Here is a 17,846-nt window from a genome sequence, read left to right on the forward strand (position 1 = left end):
CTGAAGAGTGTGGAGAATATAAGATCCCATTGAGTTTATCATTTGTTGAGCTTAAAAAAAACCTTCTGACTCATTAGAATAAAATGTAGCTTTAAAAGTTCTCCTCCCAAAGGTAGTCACTAGCAGCATGGAAGATCTGCGGCCCAGAGATCAAACAGAAGGACTCCCTCCCAATGGAGCTCTCCACATACTATATATAGATGAACCACAACACGACAAAAGCCTCACCTCAGTGACTGGAAAAGACTGGTCTGTGTGCAATGGGACAAAGTGAGTGAAACAACCGCACATTTGCCCAGGCAACACAATGCAGCTAGACAGAGCAGCCTTTTCAGTTAGTCCATTCAGATGTAGGTGTTATCACTACAACTGGTCATCTGTGTAGTTGCATGGAAAGGAACTCTCAAAATTCTAACAGTCATGTCACAAGCCCTTGTTTTATTTTTTGACCACAGTACCTAGTATAACCTCACTAATCTAGTACCATTCAAGGAAAAGCCAAAAGTCAATTACAAAATCAAATTGTTGTTAATGAGATTTTACCATTCTTGCTATCTAGTCTTAAAACTTTAGTCTTAATTCTTTCCTCCCTTTCCTTCTTTCCCTACCTCCAATGAGTCACTAAATCCTGTTACTTCTTTCCTTCTTGGAAATATCTTCCCTTCCTATCAAGTATCATGATTCCAAGCTAGAGAGAGTGTTTTTAAAGAAACAACATAAGCATAACACACTAAGGAATGTACAGTAAGCTTCCCGGTAACCTAAAAGCATGATCAATCTCACTGGAATGGGGGACAGTCTTAATGAAAGAAACACTGGCATCCAGATCCACTGGGACGTCTTTCTTTATTTGGGCCACGTGTCCTGCTTCCAGAAGGTACTGATCAGGCAGCCAGGTTCCAGGACTGACATGTACTGCCAATTCAGTAACATACCATGCTGTCTTCAATAAATGAACAGCAGTAACAAATTCAAATACATACAATCCAAATATATATATTTCACAAATTAGTTGATGATGTAAATCAAAAAACTCTTGATTTTAATTTTGTTTTTTAAAAAATTTATTTATTCTTAGTTTTCAACATTCACTTTTATGAGTTTCAAATTTTTTTCCCCCTCCTTACCCTCCCCGAGAGGGCATGCAATCTGATATAGACTGCACATGTACAATCATATTAAACATATTTCCATATTAATCATGTTGTGAAGGAAGAACCTTGATTTTAATTTTTAAAGCGGACTTACTTTGACATGTTCTAGCCAATGAGTTGATTCCAAGCTTGATAGCCAATGAGATTCTTCTACATTAGGATAAACTATATCCTTCAGTTTTCTTAAGGATTCTCTCATGACGTGAATATTGTGAATGTCCAGGAAGAAAATTTCTGCATTATGATAGACATCGTCACTTTCATATCCTCCTCCAGTTGCCTAACAAGAAAAAAATATGCAATATTTTCAAAGTACTTTATAATCACAAATTCTTACAACTGAATGGAAGTAAGTGGGTCAGGGCCTGAAAGGTCCATATTCTACACAAATTCCCATGTATAAAATTAGGGGAAGAAAAGTGAGTTAATCGTAGAAAGGGAACACACTCTGCCATACTGAGGGAGAAATGATGATGCTTCACTTTATATTCCAAATGATCTTTTAAACAACATAGCTAAAGTCATCTTTTGGTCAGTATTAAATACTCAGGAGAGGAGAGGAAAGGAAGAAAGCTGTCTGGTAATTACTATGGCCTCTCATTTTAAAATCTGCTCCACCTAGTGTTGGCTCATCCTGCCATTGTGATAAGAAACACTGATTTACGTATGTGTGGAAATCCTAGTGCCCATCTGTTTACAGAAAGCTGTGGTCCGTGTTTTGGCACATTCTAGGAAAGAGGCTGAAGAACCTTGAAGGAACACAATCATCTGCACCAAAGGCTAGTAAAGAAGGAAAGTACACACTAACTTCAAGCTGCCTGTTCAAAGAGTGAGAGCAAGAAGGCATTAGTAGGTCTGGCTGCCAAGAAAACATCTGATTGGAAAAGGACAGTCACATTACAGATGTCACATGAAGGTTCCCTTTCCTGTCTATTTCTAACCCTGGGAGGGAAATGATGCAGTAGCCATAAGGAGGGTGGGGGAGGGGGAAAGGAGAGAGAGAGGAAGGAGAAAGACTCTAAGCCAGGCACTGAGCATCTGCAATCTTGACTGGGTGATAAATTTGGATTGAATGAACCTCAAAGGAGGAGACGGTGCTGAATGATGGTGGCAGAAGGAAGGTTGGAAAGTGGCAATGGGGAACAAGGAGTATTCTGAATCTCCACTATGACCGGTGAGTCGGAGATATGAATGAAAGTACAACCAATACTAGAAAGGGTGGCCAGGTATGGTCACCTTTTTCCTCAACAGGTGGAAGCCAGGTCTCAGTAAGTGCCAGAAGGTGTGGGGAATGAGAAAGGAAAAGGTTTCAGATGAAAACAAGTTTATTAATTATGGAGCAGGCATTCTAGAGAGCACAGTGGAAGGGCAAGGTAGATCTGGAGTGGGACATTTGAGGGGGGTAGGGTTTAAGGAAATGAGAGTGAAGGATGAGTTGATGATGTGGACAGGTGGTGATGTTGCCACTCAACAGTCAGTTAATAAATATTAAATGTTTATAACATGCTAAGCACTGGGGATAGAAATTAAAAAAAAAAAAAAGAAGATGGTCCTTGCCCTTAAGGAGCATACAATATAATGGAGGAAGACAATACCCAAAAGGAAGCTGAAAACTGGGGGGCAGGTTGGGGGCTAGGGGGTTCTGGGGAAGGTCCCCATTGGAGGGGCGTTATGGAAAAGTCAGAGGAGTCCCAAAGTAGCGTAGCCAGGTGAGTAATGAGGAGATGTTGTGTCCTTCAGGTCACGAGTGTATTAAACTCATCTAGGTGGTGAATGGCAGGGTCAGGACTTGAATCCAAGTCCTCTAACTTCAGATACTGTACGTAGCTCAACAAACACAGTCACTGGCAGCTGCATTATTGCAGCATTTACTGAGTGACAACATTTTACTAAGTACAGATGTAGATGGAAGCGAATTTGGACACAGATATGGCTGAAGTGTTCTACAAATTCGAATATGGTTTTTAAAGTATATAACAACCTTTGAATACCTGAAGTGATGTTTTAAATACTTGCATAATGAAAGATTTCCACGGAAATAAAGTACACTTTTATATACGCCACTAACTCTGTTATAAATCCTGACACAAAGGAATAGAAGGTCTATATTATGGAACTGGGGCCAATCTAAGAAGAAGCCCATATTTGGCTTGGAAAGTCATTATGGGCTTCTCTTCCAGCTTTAGGGATCTCACTTTAAAATTGGATTTGATTTGTATTAATCCTAAAATTATCTGAATCACTGATGGCACAAACAGGCAGCCAGAAGCATGCTGAGGGGAGCTTACTTGGCTGGGATTAACAAGTAAGAGCTGACACTGAGAGAAGCACCTGAAGGTTTTCATTCCAGACACTATCACAGGATCAGAGAATTAAGAGGTAGCAAAGACTCTGGAAGTCAGCTAATCCGGCTCCTTCATCTTGCAGAAGAGGGAACTGAGGCACATCAAGGTTAAATGACTTGCCCAAGGTCACACAGGTGACTGAGCCAGAGGTCAAACCCAGGTACCTCTCATTCTAAATCCAGTGCTTGAGATTCCACTACATTCTAACAACCCTGGCAAGGTGGTTGCCATGTGCATTATTATCCTCTGACAAATAGAGATACATATGCAGAGTAATGCTTCACTTATCCCTATGCAACTTGTCCAGCAATCCCAGTTATCCAGAAGACAGCCAAGAGCCAGGAAGGAAAAAAAAATTCTCTGAGCCCCCAAAATAGATACTGCAAAGCCAGTGCCCTCATGGCCCACTGACTCATTTCAGAGACAAGTCTAACAAGTGTACCTGTATCTTTTTCTAGTCTATAGCAGACTAGGACCAGCACATTATAAGAAGGTAAATCAGAGGCCTGTTCAATACAGGAAAAAGGACAGTAGTAAGAAATGAGTAGTGACAACCCCATAGATATCAGAGGAAAAGGCCTCTACCCTTCAAAGACAAAACTATCAAGGGAGACACAAGAAATTAAAAAAACCAACCACCACCATGCAACCTGGAGCCATTTGGTGTAGAGAGCAAATAGCCTTTCACATCTCAATGGGTCCCGAAGGTGCCCAATGAAAGTAATAATGGATAGTCATCATTAGCCATCAAGAAAATGTTCAATTATTTTCAGCCTCCATATAAGGGGGAAGAACAGTGTTACATTTGATAAGGTTTGTGTCAAAAACATTTAAAATAAAAAAAGACTCTAGCACTTAAAAGGATAAGCTTCAGTCATCTGGAAAATCCTTTTATATGACACATCTTCAAATAGTCCAGATAACTGAGATACTACTACATATACACACGAAATGGAGGTATGTAAGATTGGGATTTATAATCATTTGAAGATTTTGATACTTTTGGTAACTCTCTACACACTGTCACAGTAGTAGTGGGTCCAAATGTCCTGAAGTACAAGGCCAGGATATTGCAGTTGCCTTAGAATGTGCTGACTGTTGTTTAAATGGCTAGACTATGATATAATACATCACACAAAACTACTTTTACCAGGATTCATTTTGCAGCCAAAACTTCTCCCTTAAACAAACCAAAGTGTTCTTATTTCAGTTTTGATAATGACCTTCACTTCTACACTTTGACTCCCCATTCCCTCGGCTGGACTAAATGACCCTAACCTCCCTGGAGCCTCAGTTTCCTCATCTGTGGCCTTAACTGTTCCTCCCAGCTCTAGATCTAGGATTCTGTGATGACTATGATTTTTTCCAGTTCTGACTAATGTGGCTAGGAGCTCTATTAACTTTAATTAATACAAAAAATAACATACACCTATAAAATATTTTCTTTTTAAGAAAAATCAATTCCAGTAATGTCATTAACTCAGTATGCTTACCTTGTTGGCTACTGCATTTACACTGGGTCTCGCATCAAAGATTGCAAGTTTGGAAATCTGTCCATTAGCCTCCCTGATAATATCAAGATACTTTTCATCATCTTTATTCCTTTTGCCGCCCATGCCAACAAGAGGCTGACTGCAGCGCATGATGACGTTCTTATTCTCGGGATGAATCCAGGACAGCACCTAGGTAAAGTTCAGAAATTGTCAGCCCCTGAGAAGCACAACAATAAAATGTGTGCCACTGTGAAGGAAAGCACAGCAATCAGTTGAAAATTATTATTATTCACGTGCAATTTGATGGCCCTTCCCTCCCTCCACAACACTGAACCCTTCTGAAAATACTACACAGTATGATTAGGCTGAATTATATTGATTAAAAATAGATTTCATCATCTGAAAAGACTTTTTTTATTGCACCTTTGAAGCTGCCATACAGGTACAGACTTAACAAAGAAGAATTTTTAAACATCACTTTCTATATAAACTCTGGAAGTCCCTTCTGGCTAACAACCATTCAGAATACAGCTAAGGGCCCAGAAAGAAGTTGGGGCAGGTGGGTGGTGGTGGTGAGAGGGGTGTGTGTGTGTGTGTGTGTGTGTGTGTGTGTGTGTGTGTGTGTGTGAGAAAAATAGCAATGAAGAGATCTCTGAACACATGCTGACTTTCTGATTTTCAGCACCAGGGAGAACTCCGCCATCTTTCATTCTGAGCTTCTTTATTCTCATTTTAGACACAACACTAATAAACAAGAGTAATTTGGTTTCCCAGTCCCTATCAGATTAGAAGCAGGAAATTGGGGGATAGGAGAGGACTAGAGGAAAGACAGCAGCAGGCTGCTGATAGCAGTAAGAAGGAACATCTGACAGGGAAGGGACAGAAAATTAGAAAAAAGCAGGAAAAAGTTTAAAAGCATGCACAGTAGTCTTGGGCAACTTTGCGTAAGGGTAAACAGGCTGCCGATACACATCAGTATCTTCTAAGGGCAGAACTGTATTAAATTAATACAATATTTTATGTTCCTAACAATGAGAACAAGGAATAGGATACGTTTTGGAAATATCTGCATCAAAACAGTAAAACAATTTCAGCATTTAAAGAGAATAAATCATTTATTCTGCTCATTCCTCACAAATGAAGTGTTACTCTATATTATATTCGTGATTTGGTTTTGTCACACTATAATTCTAATTTCCTTTTCTGCTTACTTTTTTTTTTAGGAGGGCACTTTAAAAAATGGAGTTAAAAATCAATTATTAAATGATACCTAGAATTAATATGGTTAAAGGTACACACATTTGTTGGTACTGTCAAGAAGTCTGAGTTTAAACAAAACCATAAAGTTTAAGCTCCAGTCATCCTTAGAAAGGTAGGATTTATCACCACTTTTCAGTACATCAACAAAAGCCAGCCTCCAAAAAGGATCAGAGGAAAGTCTCTGGTTTGTGCGCTGTCAGCAAACCCAAGTTTCCAATGATGGCAATTGAATGAGAAAGGCAAACCACGCTGCTCGGTAAAGATGAAGTCAAGGAGCCTCTTCTGAACGCTCTATGATGAAGCTTCACTAAGAAGACAACCTTGAGAGGAAGACCTGGCTGACAGTGACAAGCTTCTGTTATAAAATATTTGGGGGAACAAATGGAAATTAATAACTTCCTTTTTAAATTTTTTTTTGTGAGGCAACTGGGGTTAAGTGACTTACCCAGAGTCACACAGCTAATGAGTGTTATGTGTCTAAGGCCAAATTTGAACTCAGGTCCTCCAGACTCCAGGATCAGTGCTCTACCCATTGCACCACCTAGCTGCCCCAAGTTAATAACTTTCAAGTACAATCTGTGCTGTCTTTCACATACAGAGATGTATATATGTAAATGCCATCAATAGGAGATGTACTGTTTTTTCAGTAAGAGTCATAGCTATACCCCATACTCCTTTGTGACTAATGGCGCACCTTGGCAACAGAGTCAGGTGGAGGGAGGCATTCAGACTTTGACAAAGCTGAGAACAAAACTAATGAGACCATGAAGGCTGAATCCGTGACCTTGGCCTTAGTAGGGCAGTGCTGTGATCAAATAAGGCAAAGAGCTGTGTACATCTTCAAATACAGTCAGTTTGGTATTTATTATCCTCTTACCCCCTCAGCTAAAAACTTCACCTCACACTTCAGTCAATCAACAAACACTTTATTAAGCACTTATTGTACACCAGGCACCATGCTAAATGCAAGATATAGAGACCAAAAACAAACAGTTCCTGACCTCAAGAAACTTATGTCCAACTCTCTGTGACCCCATTTGGGGTTTTCTTGGCAAAGATACTGAAGTGGTATGCCATTTCTTTCTCCAACTTATTTTACAGATGAAGAAACTGAGGCAAACAGGGTAAAGTGACTTGCCCACCGTCACACAGCTAGGAAGTGTCTGAGGTCACATTTGAACTCAGGTTTTCCTGACTCCAGGCCTGGCACTCTATCCACTGTGCCTCCTAGATGCCCCAAGAAACTTACACTCCAATGGAAAGGACAGCACATACACAAACAGGTATCTACAAGCTACATACACACAAGATACAAGGTAACTTTAGAGAGGAAGGGCATTCACCTCAAGCTCCCTCATCTCCCAATCCCTTGACTCCATTTCCCACTACCTTTACTCCAGTCTGATAAAGCGATGACACTTGTGCACAAAGGGGTGGGAGGGGAGATGCAGAAGGGGACACAAAAAGACCAATTTATTACTAATAACCCGGATGATTGGTGACCAAGTAAGTGCAAACCAGAGCACCATGCTTACTATCTAGGAGCTGGCCTCACCTGCCAGTCAGTCAACTAGATTTTTTTAAAGTGCCTTCTATGTGCCAGGCACCGTACTCAGTACTGGGGAGCAACAGAAAAGAAAATCCCCCCCAGCCCCTGTTTTACGTCCACAGCCTATCAACTCAGCCAGCCATCCCGTCAAGCCCTCCTACCATCTGCCCGTAGCTGTGCATGTGCTCCAGTGGCAGCAATTTGCTCCCACAGTCATTTCCTCTGTCTGCCTTGGCTTCAATCTCTTCTTATCTACTGGCTCCTTACTGCATACAAACATGGTCAATTCTCCCTCATGTTGAAAAAACCCTCCCTGCATCCTAGCTATGTCGTCCTTTCTGTGTGTGTGTGTGTGTGTGTGTGTGTGTGTGTGTGTGTGTGTGGCTATCTATATGTGTGTAGACATACATACGTATCTATATCTGTCTTCCTTTCTCTTACGTGTGTGTGTAGTGGTCTACACGTGTGTAGACATGCATCTGTATCTACATCCGAATTCCTTTCTCATATGGCTGGCTACATGTGTGTAGACATACATCTGTATCTACATCCGAATTCCTTTCTCAAGCCAAACTCCTAGAAAAAACTGGCTATATTCATTGCCTCCACTTCCTCTCCTCTCACCCTCTTCTACAGTCTGGCTTCTAATCTGCTTACTGAGCTGCAGCTGCTCTCGGCGAAGTCACTAATGTTCTTACTAAAACCAATGGCCTTTTCTCAATCCTCATCCTTCTACAGCTTTTGACACGGCTGCCCACTGGCTCTTCCTGGGTATACTGGTCTCTCTGGGTTTTTATGACATCCTTGGACCTCCTGCTACCTAACATTTCGACCACTTTTTCTCAGTCTCCATTCCTGGATCTTCATGCATGGCACACCCACTAACTGTGGATACATACACACCAAGGCTCTGTCCTGGGCCCTCCTTTCTTTCCATAACCTCTCACTTATTGAACTCATCACGTCATATGAGTTCGATTATCACTTTGATGCAGATGACTTCCACATCTATACATACAGCCTCGTTTCTCCCCTACACTTCATGGGCAATATCCCAGGGCACCTCCACTTCAACTTGCCCAGAAAAGAACTCCAATCTTTCCTCCCTAAACCTACCCCTCCTGCAAACTTCCCTATTTCTGTTGAGGGCACCATGATCCTGGTCCCCCGGGTCGAAACTTCAGTGCAGTCCTTGCCCCTTTACTCTTTACTCGGCCCACAAATCCAACCAATTGCTAAATTATGCTGTTTCAATCTCCACAACTTCTCTTGCCTGCATCCCCTTTTCTCCACTTACATAACCACTACCCTAGTTTAGGCCCCTTATTAAATCTCACCTGTTCTAGACAATAGCCTTTTATTTGGTCCCCCTGCCTCAACTTTCTCTCTGTTCCAATATATCCTCCACATAGTTTCCAAAGTGATTTCCCTAACGTGCAGCTCTGACCCTATCACCCTGCAACTTAATATACTACAGTAGCTCCCTATTATCTCTAGGATTAAATGTCAACTATTCTGTTTGGCAATTAAAATTCTTCATAACCCGATCTCTTCCTACTTTTCCAGCCTTCTAATATTACTTCCCTCTATATATCCTATGATCCAGCCCAGGGGTGGGGAACCTGCGGCCTCAAGGCCACATGTGGCCTTCTAGGTCCTTGGGTGCAGCCCTTTGACCAAGTTTTACAGAACAAATCCTTTTATTAGGTGGGTTTGTTCTGTGAAGTTTGGATCCAGTCAAAGGGCTGCACTTGAGGACCTAGAGGGCCACGTGTAGCCTCAGGGCTGCAGGTTCCCCACCCATGATCCAGCCATACTGGTCTTATTGTTTCTCACATACAATACCTCATCTCCTGCCTCCATAACTTCGCACTGGCTGTCCCCAATGCCTTGAGTGCTCCCCACCCTTATCTCTGCCTCTTGGAATCCCTGCTTTCCTTCCAGACTCAGTTCAAATGACACGTCTGCATGAGGCCTTTCTAGTCCTCCAAGCTACTAGTGCCACCTTCCCTTTTATCTTCTTTGTATATATTTTGCATATTTCTACATATTTATATATTATCTCCTCTATCAGAATGGAAGCTCCCCAGGGATTGTTTTGCTTTTCTCTTTCTATTCCCAGCACCTACTACCACTGTGCCTCCTGTTAGGTACTAGCAGAATAGGCAGTTATAAATGCTTGTTGATTAAGTTATGAATGGAAACCAAGAAATATAAGCTAATTTAAGAAAATAATTCAAATTAGGTCTACATTCCATAATTATGTCTCATAAACAGTCTTTAATGCACATGAATTGCTGGACTCAGATGTTAACAGAAGGCTTAAACAACTCTTAATTTCTTAAGTCTTCCTTTTGAAAAAGCTACCAATTTCAGAATGGCTTTCTCTGACTGAAAAGACCTGGAAATTTGCAGAGGGAGAAATATTCCAAAATATTTACACAATAAAAATATCACGTACACAGTACATCTCAGAGTATCAATAAAACCTTTTAAGATTAAAAAAAAATTGCTCCGCAGGGTCAACCCAGCGTGCCACTGTAAATATCTGAAATATCATGGAAAGCGGGAGGGGTACTGCAAGAATGGAAGAAGGCAAATGTTAATCCAATTTTCAAAAAAGCAAAGAGATAAGAGTCTGCAAACTATGGGCCAGGGAGCTTGACTTTGATTCCTGGGAAAATTCTAGAGCTGGCTGTTGAATATCTGGAAAAGGAAGCGATGATTACAAAAAGCCAGCATGGCTGGAGGGGATGTGGGAAAACAGGGACACTAATACACCTATTGGTGGAGCTACAAACTAGTCCAACTATTCTGCAAAATAATTTGGAATGATGCCCAAAGGGTTATAAAACTGTGCATACCCAGCACAATGCTGTTACTAGGCCTATATCACAAAAAATTGAAGGAAAAGGAAAAGAATGACCCATATGTTCAAAATATTTATAGCGGCTCTTTTTGCGGTGGTAAAGAATTGGAAACTGGGGAGATGTCCATCCATCGAGGAACGGCTGAACAAGTTGTGCTGTATGAATGTGATGGAATACTATTGTGCTATAAGAAATGATGAAGGAGATGGTTTCAGTAAAACCTGGAAAGATATATAAATTAATGCAAAGGGAAGTGAGCAGAACTAGGGGACCAATTTACATTGTAACAGCAATATTGCAATGCTGATCAACTGTGAAAGAATTAGCTAATCTAATTAAGACAGTGATCCACAACAATTCCAAAGGACTCCTGATGACAAATGCTAACCACCTGGCTTCAGACAGAAAACTGATGGACTCTGAATTTAGATTGAAGCATATTTTTCTTCTCCTCTTCCTTCTTCATGGCTAATGTGGAAATATGTTTTGCATGACTTCATATGTAAAACAAAACAACAAAGAGCCTGGATGGTGCTTTCATTGAGAACAGGTCATATACCAGACTAACCTTAATTTTTTTTTTTGGGTACACCTTTACAAAACCAGTAGATGAAAGGAATGTTATGGATATAGTTTGCCTAGACTTAAGCAAAGCTTTGCTAAAGTATCTCAGACTATTCTTGGAAAGAAGATGGAGATAACTGGCACACATATGACCTATGTCATATTACATAAAGTTATTGCTTACTTTTTTAAGAAGAGAGGGAAAAAATCTGAAACTCAAAATTCTATAAAAATGAATGCTAAATATTGTCTTTACGTATAATTGAAAAAAGTAAAATACTATTTTAAGAAAAGAAAGAAGATGGAGAGATGTGGATTAGGTAAGAATACAAGATGGAGTCAGAACTGGCTGGATGGCCAGACTCAAAGCGTACCTGTGAAAAGGTCAATGTCGATGCGGCAGGAGGTGTCCAGGGAGGACCCCAGGGAAGTAGGTTCACATTTTTATCAATCAATTTAGTCAGAGATGGCACACTCATCAAAACTGCAGTTGACATAAAACTAAGAGCTAACATATTGGATGAGTTAGGGTCCTAAAAGATCTTGAGAGACTAGAGCATTGGGCTGAATCCAGTGAATGAAGTTCAATAGAGATAAAGGTAAAGTCTTATCACTTGGATATTAAAAAAATCAAACTCACAAATATATGACAGGGGAGGCATAAGGTTAGACAGCAGTTACTCTTAAAAAGATCTGAGAGTTTTTAGTGAACTATGAGCTCAATATGGGTCAGCAGTCAAAAAAGCTAAGGTGATCTTGGGGTACATTAAAATAGGCATAGCTTCTAATAATAAGTAGGTGATAATCCCACAACATTCTGCCTTTGTCAGACCTCATTTTGAGTACCAAGTTCAATTCTGGCCTCCAGAATTGAAATTTTAAAAAGTCATTGAAAAGATGGAAAGAATGGAGGAAGGAGGCAACTGGGATGGTAAAGAGTATTGAGTCTATGTAACACAAAAGACTGATTAAAGGAAATGGGGAAATTTAGCCCAGAAAAGAGAACATTCAGGGAGGACTCAAGAGCTGTTTTCAAGTATCTTAAGGGCTGTCATGTGGAGGAAGATTAGACTTATTCTGTCTGGCTCCCAAAAGCAATAGATTAAAGATGCAAAGAGACAAATTTAGGCATGATGTCAGGGGGGGAAAAAAAACCTCATCAAACCTTTCTAACAACCACAGCTGTCCCAAAGTGGAATGAATTGTCTTGAGAGGTGGTAAGTTCCCCCTCCTTGCAGGTGTTCAATCAGAGGCTGGATGGCCACTTATTTGATATGATATTTGGGTTGAAATAGATAGCTGCTGAGGTTCTTTTCCAATTTTCAAATTCTGTGATCTCTGTGATAGATCAAGTACTAGAAGGAACCCTCTCCACTCTAGCTCCAATCTGCCCCTGCTATTTAAAAGCAGCTAGTAAGGTAATAAGGACGAGTACAGATCAAAATTCATAAGTGCTACAATACAAAAAATTTTTTTGTTTGGATTTGTGATTTCCTTGTTGTATGTAAGTTCCTTCTACCAACAGAGACCAGCAACTGTTCTGCAACTCATAATCCCAGAGAACTGTCCGAGAGCTTACGTGACTTACCCAGGATCACACAGAGAGCATGTGTTAGAGACCAGAAAATATGTAATGCCACATTTAAATGATCACAAGTTCCAAATTAGTAGGGTTGGAATGAATAAGGTTTCAAAATATCTTTAATATAATGGATTTTGCCAAAATTCAAGCTCATTTAGGTCATAAGAACAGAAAAAAGAACAACTCAAATAGTTAGTAAAAGTTACTCTGTGATAACTGCTGTTGAGGTAGACTCACCGGGATTCTATTACGGGATCTAAAAGTCGCAACTCTCCTGAGATCATCATCTGTGGAATGATATGGTACCACCAGAATGGAAGGATAAGTTTCACACATTTCAAAGCGTTTATTGACAAAAGATACTCTCCACTGGCCATTGGGCAATCCCTTAAAACAAATAACAAGAGCAAATTCCATTATTTCATGTTTGATTTCATTTCACTTTCAAGTCACATTTCATTTCTGTGACCATTTTGTTTCTTTGGTATTAGTTTTGTACTTAGCACTGACCACATGGGGGCGATAACCTACCGATTTAGCATAGATGAGCTACCAAAACGACAATTACACAATTGAAGGACATGAGACAAACACTTATGGTTTACATAAGCAGCCTTTGACTTGCAGAAGTTCTTTTGAATTTGAGGCCTCTTTGTTCATATTAAATTACTATTTACTACTTACATAATACAGATAACAATAACTTTACCACTAAATAATGGCAATGAAACTCATATTTTCCTTTCCCCACCAAATGAAAGCCTTGTGTTCAATTTAAGGGCAGGGATAAGAATCAACAAGTTCCCTCTCCTTCTTCCAAAAGGGTATGGATTTTCCAATCTATTCAAAATGTCTAGGGTAAATCTATCAAGAAAAATATACAGGAAAACTCCTTTGGGGAGCCTCATTTTGCCACCTCCTAGGAGTCTTAAATAAAGTTGTTTGGGATTGATTACAGTCTGTGGTTGTATGGGAAATGCACTAACTTCCAAACTAAACAGACTGTAAATATGGCAATATGATACCTAAGGTACTCCCTTCCTACAACTTAACCCAGATAAATCTAGGCATCAAATCAAGACAGATTCTAGAGGGGGGTGGACTATTCCCTCCCCTTATTCCTTCATGGATTGCTATGCCCACAAGAAGTAGGGTTAGTGAGGGCATTTGTTTGGGGGTAGAAGTTGTGCCTTTTCCTTAGATCTGGGCCTAAGAGATTATGGACCAAACTGGAGCTGACTTGGGATACTTCTTAGCCCAGCAGAGAGTAAGAAAAACAAAAGACTGAAGAGAATGAAAAAATACAAAATCCTTCTGCCAGTTCATGTATGCATGCAATCTTGAGAACCTAGCACTATGTTGTTCCAAGTGAAAAAAATTTTAGTTTGGGCAATTAACACTCCAAAAATAAAGTGAAAATGGTTTACATGATCTACATGTCTGAGTGAAGTTTCCTTTTCAACTTCAAATATATCCAGTAGGGGCAGAAATTGTGAGTGACGTAACAAATCACCACACAACTCAATTCCAAATTGAATTCCTTTATGGGATCTAATAAATGTCTCACATAGACTCTTTTCAGAACTTGACACTCAAACACAAAATTCCAGCACCTTAGGTCTGATGACAAACCAAGTGATGATCCACTGGCCAAAGTGTAGAAAACAACCCACAAAGAAATACAGATGAGTCCTCCTAAGGTGCTCAGGTCTAGAATTTCCTTCAGACAGATCAACTTTTCATGTCAGAAGATTATAAACAATAAAAAACCACAAATACAGAACATTTGGTTTGGAGTCTTGAAACTTATCCTACGAATCCAAATGACTTTTAAAATCATATAGTCATGATTAGGAAAAACAGAAAGTTTCATGAGATAGTATACCCTGCTCCAGATATCCCAGATCTGGTTATATGAAGGGTCGAAATCATACTCCTTCTTTACTGCAGGACATCCTGGGCCTCTCTTTACTAAAACTCTAAAGGACTATGCAGATGCTGGTCTTGTTCCCATATCAGCATCAGGTTTGGGTTCTACTGTAACTAATTTCCCATCTAAAAACACAACTGTAAGAGACTCTAAACTTAAACGATAGTTCCCATTTCTCTGACACATAAAGGTTGACAAAGCATTTTCCCCACAACAACCCTCTGGAGTAGGCTGTTAGAAATAGTATTATTCTCCTTTTACAAATAAAGAAATTGAGGCTCAGAGGTGAAAAGGCCTTTCTTCACAGTCATTTAGCTAAGTAAGTATTGAAGGCAACCTTCAGCCCTACGTCTGGCTCTTGACAACCTTTGAGGCACCAGGGAGTTGTGAAAAGAAGGCTGGACATGGAGTCAGGAGACATCTCAGTTCAAATTTGATGCAAGTCAGGGAATGTAACTTTCCTTTTCATTATTCTATGTTTACAAGCTTGTTGATTTAAGCTGGAAGGGGCCTTCAAAGACCATCCAGTCTGACCATCTCATTTTACAAATGAGGGCAATGAAGAACAGTTCCTTGACTGAGGGCACCCAGCTGGCAAGGGACGAGGGTGGAATTCAAAGTCACACCTTCTGATTCCAAACCTAGCACTCTTTCTACTGCACCAGGATGTTGCCTTCTCCTAGTCTGCTTCATCAGCTGCAAAATAAGGCTGATAATACCTTTAGTGACCTATACTCAGCCCCAAATTCTAAGCTCAGAGAGTTGTTGGGAGGTTCATGAGACTAACCCACATCAATGTGCTTCAAGCACTATTGAAATGTTCAGGCTGGTTGTTAGTGCTAATAATAATGTACTGTCATCAAACCTTCCCTTGCACAAGCAGCTATGAGAGAGAGAAACTTCATGAAGACAGTTGATTTAACTCTGCCAAAGGTCTATATTAGCCACCAACTGCTAGTGTATAAAAAGAAAAGTTAGGCTCTCAAACTAAAGCATTAATGCAGAACTAAAAAATAAAATATCAAGTAGCTAAGTGTGAAAGATTTAGCTACAACAGTGGCCTATAATTTATTTTATGCACAAAACAAAGACATTCCTCAGTGATAGAGGGAGGAAAGTTAAGAAATGGAATCAATATGATCCCTGCTGAAGTGGTAACTATGACTATGGCAATATGCTAGGTTTAAGGTAAGTGTAACCATAGAACAAGCTGAACAGTATAGTATATGTTGTCTACAATCTGGATAACACTGTTCAGTTACCATTCAGAAGAATATTGGAATATTACTGCTTTCCAAAGAACATGACAAACTACAGATCATTACAATGTGTATTTTTATTTTAGCTTACTAATTTTTTTTTTGTAATTTGTTATATTAGGGGCAGCTAGGTGGCACAGTGCATAGAGATCCAGCCTTGGAGTCAGGAAGACCTGTTTTCAAATCTGGCCTCAGACACTGGACACTTAGTAGCTGTGTGACCTTGGGAGAGTCATTTAACCCCGACTGCCTCACCAAAAAGCAAAAATAAAAAGTACCTGTAATTTGCTATATGAGAACCATGAAACTACTTATCAACTTACCTGCCTTCTATATTCTTCAATGGGATTATATACCATCCACCCATTTTCAGGAAACTTTTCTTCATTTAAAAAAGCAAATAATGGCTAGGGAAGGACAATGGAAAAGCATTTAATATCTATAGCAGGCGAACTAATAATGTCTTAATAATATATCCTACAATTTAAAATTTTTCCCCCTCAAATTTCTACAGACACTTTCAGATATGCAATATTTAAGCAACCTAAGTTATTTTTTAAACCAGGCTTACCAAATTTAAACTAGGAGAAATTAACAACAGTAGCTATTGGGGGGGGGGTTAGCATTAAAAAACAACTGCAAACAATACTGAGTCTTATCCAGAAAGGTTTTACTTATTAATTGATTCTCTCCTTTTCCTGATTCACCAAGTCATTATTCAGAAGGTTTTTGGTTTCCACAGCAAAAATGTTTAAAATAAGTTGCTGTTCTCTCAGAACTGAAGCTGGTAGGCCTGCTAAGTGGTCAATCATCAATTTTAAAGTCTTTTAAAATTGTGACCTCTATTAACCTAACTCAGGATCCATAACTTCATCAGTGGAAGATATTTCCTTTATCAGAGCAGAGTACAACTCCTCCCCAACCCAAGGCCTTTGCAGATTTCTTTTTTTTTAAATTTCTTTTTAAAAATTAATTAATTTTTAATTTTCAACAATCACTTCCATAAGCTTTTGAGTTTTAGATTTTCTCCCCTACCTCTCTGCCTCCCTCCCCAAGATAGCATGCAATCTGGTATAGGCTCTACATATACATTCCTATTAAACATATTTTCACATTAGTCATGTTCCTCCAATAGGAGGAACCACAAGAAAGAGGAAACAAAACAAAACAGAAGAAAAAAAGAACAAATAGTATGCTTCAATCTGCATTCAAACTCCATAGTTCTTTCATCTTTGTGGACAGCATTTTCAATCACGAGGCCTTTGGAGATGTCTCAGAATCTTTGTATTGCTGAGAAGAGCTAAGTCTGTCAAAGTTAGTCATTGCACAACGTGGCTGTTACTGTGTACAATGTTCTCTTGACTCTGCTCACTTCACTCAGCATCAGTCCATACAAGTCTTTCCAGGTTTTTCTGAGGTCCGCTTGCTCATCATTTCTTATAGCACAATTGCATTCCATTACATTCACACACTACGGCTTGTTTAGCCATTCCCCAATTGATGGGCATCCCTTCAATTCTGATTCTTTGCCACCACAGAAAGCAGATTTCTTTTTTCAACCACAACTTACAAAGCTATTTTTTAAAAGTTCATTACTTGGTGATCAGCTTTCTGGTGATGAGCCCCTTCACATGTAGCCAGGTCGGTCAGTCCTCAGACAACAGACATACAGTCCACTTCCAGGCCTATACTGGAAGTTCTTCTAGTTTTCTAGAACCTATGGAAGACTACTCTGCCAGTAGAGTCATCGGGAACCCAGGATGTCACCTCCACATCAAGTTAAGGTGGAGGAAAACTGTTTTCACTGATACAGCTCAGATGAAAACTTAGAAAATTATCT

General features: G+C 39.8%; 1 protein-coding gene across 3 annotated transcripts in view; it reads right to left on the minus strand.

The window, feature by feature from the left end:
• MTM1 (myotubularin 1) overlaps window positions 1-17,846 on the minus strand; it is a 106,108-nt gene that overhangs the window by 13,185 nt on the left and 75,077 nt on the right. For all 3 annotated transcript variants that reach the window (XM_020975054.2, XM_078148012.1, XM_020975055.2), the window contains 4 exons: window positions 16,330-16,413; window positions 13,055-13,204; window positions 4,993-5,181; window positions 1,249-1,434 (listed from right to left, as the gene is read on the minus strand). In XM_020975054.2, the coding sequence (XP_020830713.1) occupies window positions 1,249-1,434; window positions 4,993-5,181; window positions 13,055-13,204; window positions 16,330-16,413 (609 nt within the window). The remainder of the gene's footprint in view (window positions 1-1,248; window positions 1,435-4,992; window positions 5,182-13,054; window positions 13,205-16,329; window positions 16,414-17,846) is intronic.

This window comes from Phascolarctos cinereus, unplaced genomic scaffold (assembly GCF_003287225.1).
Source record: "Phascolarctos cinereus isolate Bilbo 61053 unplaced genomic scaffold, phaCin_HiC Scaffold_8;HRSCAF=390, whole genome shotgun sequence".
NCBI classification, from domain to species: Eukaryota; Metazoa; Chordata; class Mammalia; order Diprotodontia; family Phascolarctidae; genus Phascolarctos; species Phascolarctos cinereus.